We start from the raw sequence: 4,768 nt of genomic DNA on the forward strand, positions 1-4,768 counted from the left end.
GAGTCAGATTAAAGCGGACCGGAGTCAGATTAAAGTGGACCGGAGTCAGATTAAAGCGGACCAGAGTCAGATTAAAGCGGACCGGAGTCAGATTAAAGCGGACCGAACCTTCTCTTCCCTGTTGGGTGAGCAGCTCGGTTCCTTTTCTACGTCTCAGTTGTTTTCAGAATCTGTTGTTGCTCCATAAAATCCCGGCTCTCCTTCCAGGATCTTTGCGATGGTTCAGAGTTCTGGCAGCGCGTCGTTGTCTTAATGTTCCTGTTTTATGGAGAAACCCAAACCCAGAGACTCTCTGACTGTCCATCCTGCAGCTGCAGACCGACTGGCAGGTACCAATAAGCCCCGCCCCTCTGCTACAGCACCGCCAAGCGTGGGCGGGTTCTGRGTGTGTCACAGCCCAAACCCATCAGAACCAGAACCGAGTTCTTAACTCAATCATGTTTGATGGCGATAAATATAAGAATGTAAGGAGCCCAGAGTGGAAGGAAAACGGACAGAAACCCGTCCTGAGTTCTGCAGAACCGCCTGCAGTGTTTGACTGTTAGAGATAAATAAACCCAAATAAGGACGGCAGAGAGACTGTGTGTGTGTGTGTGTGTGTGTGTGTGTGTGTGTGTGTGTGTGTGTGTGTGTGTGTGTTCCAGCTGAAATTCATTATCCAGCAGATGTAGAAATCCAAGCAGAGCTTCTCAGGCTGCTACAGCAGAGCTGAGGCAATAATCAATAAAAAACTAAGAACCAGCAGAGAAACTGATCCTGGATCAATTTAACTCWGATTGATTAGACAGAAAATGATCAAAATAAATGAGTGAAATCATATTAAAAGTCGAAACATATCTGTTGTTTTTTTTTTAACTGGCTTGAAATAAATACATAAAAAATATTAAGATAAATACAAAAAACATCAAATATTAAAATTTTTCAAAAATATGTAAAAAGAGCAAAAGCTATAAAAAGATTAACTGAAACAAATTTTTTTATAAAAAGAATAATAAAAATACAATTAAAACAATAAAAATAAACATAATAAACCTGTAAATAAATAATATGATCGATCCGATCCGATCCGGTCCRGTTCCGAACCGTTGGACATGACGCCGTCGCTGCGTTCAAATGCATCAGGAAAACGGATTACKCCCATTCCTGTCCGCTTCACGTTCTCCGTCAGCAGCAGCTGATTTGCATTTTAATAAACGAGGTCAGATGAGCTTCGTTAACTTTAATCTGTGACTTAATTATTTAAACAAGAGGAAAAAAACAGTGAAACAGACGTAAAGTTCAACTAATCAGAAAACGTTCTGATCAAAAATGACCATTAAATGAGTCATGAAGTGACTAACAGCTTATTAAAGAGAAAAGCTGTAAGTCATGTAAATGGCGACTGGCCTCCATGTCGTGTTTTTAGATGTATTTGTAAATTCATCTGTTTTTGTATATTATTTTCATGTTTATATTTCTAGTTTAGCTTGTTTTGTTTTCTCTACCTTGAATATTTTCTGATTATTGAATCATATTTTCATTCACTGAATTAAATTAACTTTGTGAATCTGTTCTGTCGCCCCCTGCTGGCCCTGTGAGAAACAGCTTGCTTCGCTTATTATCCGAGCCGGCTGAGGGGAAAAGTTTTCATTTGTCGTGTAAAACGAGCCTGAACTCTGATTTTTCCTGACCTTGGAGATGATGAGCGGCTGTCCGTGCTCCAGGCCGCCCTGCACGGTGAAGCCCCACGGCGCTCCTCCCTGCAGCCGGGCCTCCACCAGCACCCATCCGCCTCCCTCTCCTGCGCCSGCCGGCTGGAGCCCCGCCCGGCCGCGGCGCTCCATGCCCGGCCCGCGGGGACGGCGGTGCTGGAGCCCGGAATGAGCTGCTACACTCCGGGTCGCTCACAGGTGCATCGCCGCTCATTTAGAAATCCCGGTGTGCGGGGAAAACAAGGCAGCGGGAGGAGTTCTGCGCCTTTCCTGCAAAGTGCATTCCTGTAGCGCAGAGAGCGGCTGATCGAGTCCGGAAAAAAAGCCGCAAGGATTCAACCTGGAAAGATTCCCGAAAGTTTGTGGAGAGCGGAAGAAAAATCAAAGTGAGACTCAGATCTGCTGAAAATGAATCCAAAGTCTCTCTCTCTCTCTCTCTCTCTCTCTCTCTCTCTCTCTCTCTCTCTCTCTCTCTCTCTCTCTCTCTCTCTCTCTCTCTCTGCCCAAAATCAGTTTAGCATCACAATAGGATTTACTGCGACTCACCGAGCAAAGAGAAAAGACACAGAAAGAGGAGGAGTGAAGTGGAGAGAAGGAGAGAAAGAAAAGGCCAAACAAGGTCCAGGAAAAAACAAAGTGAAGAAACTGGAACAAAAATGCAGATAAGCTGAGAATAAAAGGAGGATGTAGGAGTGAAAGGTTACTGTAAAAAAAACAGATTAAACTTTCTGCATATTAATTAACCAACCAGAACTAAAATCAGCTGATTAGAAGCAACTTTAACACCAAAAGATCCTGGAACTACTGGAGGCGGAGCTTCTTTGTTAGGCCCCGCCCACATGGGAACCGTTTGCTTTTCATATGTGGATCTTAATTTTTAAAAACTTGCCTCTTCTCAGACACCAGGGAGCTAAATTGGGATCATAAAGTTTGCCAAAATAATAAACAATTTGCTAAAATATTTTGACACTAAAAAAAATGTCTGAGTCTGAAAAACAAAGTTTCAAACTGTAAAAAAAAGATTTTGAAACTAAAGTTTTGAAACTCTAGAGAAACACTCTCAGAAGTACCTTTTAACAATTTTTCATTTTCAAATATTAGAGATTACTTTTTTCTGTGTCAAAACATTTTCCTTTTTTAAATCTTTTTTGAGTTTCAAATTTCTGTTGTTCTTTTTCAAACAAATTTTTCAGTTTCAACTCTTTTTTGATCAGGCGCTCAGTGGTTGCACTATCTTCTGTTCCCACTGCGACCTGATAAACATGGCGCTGGGAGACCTGGGACAGATGAAGGGACAACATCTAGCACTAACTCTGTTTACTACTATTATCTAGTCTGGAAGCAAGAGGTTAGCTTCCCAAGCTAACCATGAAACAGCCTCTTCAGCTGGTTCCTGGTTTTCTTTCAGGCCTTCACCAAAACACCCTGAACTACGAGTAAACCAAGAAATAGAAGCCATCAGTCGTTGGAGGCCCTCTCTCTACCCTGAACCTGCGAACTTTGTTACTGACAGCCATATTTGCAGGCAGTTGCTATGACAACAATAAACAAACCACAAGAGCACAACTAGCTCCCCCGTCGTTCCCAACTATTGAACAATAACCGAAAAAAAGAGATGAATGTAGATTCGCACTATAAATTATCTAGTGAAATACTGTTACTTCCGGTGGGCACCGGAAGTGAGAACAAAATCGTTTCCATAGTAACCCTGCCAGAAATATGGTGGATAAACAATCAGTACATTACAACTATTACTCAATCACAATTTTTGAGATCTCTACACACGTCTGTGTAATATTAAGATAAATATCAGCAACATTTATTGCAAACTAGCTTAGCTAACGTAGCTTATAGCTGTTAGCTAAGACGGACATGTAGCTCCGTGTTTGTTACTGCGCATTACTCTGCCAGTTACCAGAACCTTGTGCATCAACCGGACACTTTCCCCAAATCTGACAATACCGAGACCTTCTGGGAGCTAAAAGATGGAGACCAGGATGCTGGGATCACCTAAGCTAACACTGAGAGGAGCCGGAGCTAAAATAAAGCTTCAAACGGATTTAAAAACCAAAAGGATCCAGAATACGGAGAGCGTCTCATCAGACAACCGGAGCTGATTAAAAGGAAGCTAAAAGTCTGCGAAGTTCTGCTGGTGAAACCCGTGAAGCAGGTCGGCGGCTCCGGAAAGTTCACATTSTTCAGATAGTTTCTAACTGCAGRGAAACCAGCAGAGAAGAAGGCGGGTTTATCAGACACCGCCATCTGGTGGACAGAGAGTGAAACACAGCCGTCTGTCTCATTAAAGATGGATTTCTGCAGATTCATGATTCATTCCCGATTATTTTTAATGTCTGAGCTTCAGCTGAATATCAACAATGAAAGAGGAGTTAATTTGAGGCATTGTAAATAAAAATAAAAGCACAAACAATTAAATATAACAGGAAAAAAACAAACAAAAAGAAAATATTTATTTGGTAAGGCACATTGGTACCAACTAAAACACTGAAACAGAATTAACAAAAACAAGAAGTCTTTAAATACAGCTTTAAATATTTCTATTTAAATATGAACACGAATGATGGAGTATTAGTGCCACAATAAGAAAAAAATAAAAATAAAATGAGGATAAAGTCAGTATTTAGACAATAAAATTAAAATACGAGAAGAAAAAAAATCATATAAAGTCGTAAAACTCTGAGTAAAGTTGAAATACTAAAAAAATAAAAAATAGTCAGTATTTATGACTTATTTCCACTTTTTTCTTGTACTTTTAGGACTTTATTGTTAGTTTTGTTACTATTTTCATTTTAAAAAACAGTTTTAGGACCTTATTTCTGTAATTTTCTGACTTTATTTGTGCATCATCTGGATTATTTTCATGTCGTAATTAGATGAGTTTATGTTTTAATCCTTTTGACTCATATTTTTATATTCTCTTTTTGAAGTGTTTTTCATCCGTCCTCCTCCAGGCTGTGGATCGTCTCGATGATCTTCTTCTTCATCTTCTTCACTTTGTGCGGCGGCGCCTCGTTCAGACATTCCTCCACGTACTTCAGGAAGCCGGCGTGCGGCGCGTC

General features: G+C 40.6%; 2 protein-coding genes across 2 annotated transcripts in view; both read right to left on the reverse strand.

The window, feature by feature from the left end:
• The window catches only part of shroom3 (shroom family member 3), a 43,983-nt gene extending 41,952 nt beyond the window's left edge, over positions 1-2,031 (reverse strand). The window contains exon 1 of the mRNA XM_017307728.1: positions 1,671-2,031. Within this exon, the coding sequence (XP_017163217.1) occupies positions 1,671-1,823 (153 nt within the window). The 5' untranslated portion in view covers positions 1,824-2,031. The remainder of the gene's footprint in view (positions 1-1,670) is intronic.
• Positions 2,032-4,642: 2,611 nt separating this feature from the next.
• LOC103473939 (uncharacterized) overlaps positions 4,643-4,768 on the reverse strand; it is a 5,577-nt gene continuing 5,451 nt past the window's right edge. Inside the window, exon 8 of the mRNA XM_008424597.2 lies at positions 4,643-4,701. Within this exon, the coding sequence (XP_008422819.1) occupies positions 4,643-4,701 (59 nt within the window). The remainder of the gene's footprint in view (positions 4,702-4,768) is intronic.

Source organism: Poecilia reticulata, linkage group LG12 (genome assembly GCF_000633615.1).
Source record: "Poecilia reticulata strain Guanapo linkage group LG12, Guppy_female_1.0+MT, whole genome shotgun sequence".
In the NCBI taxonomy this organism is placed as follows: Eukaryota; Metazoa; Chordata; class Actinopteri; order Cyprinodontiformes; family Poeciliidae; genus Poecilia; species Poecilia reticulata.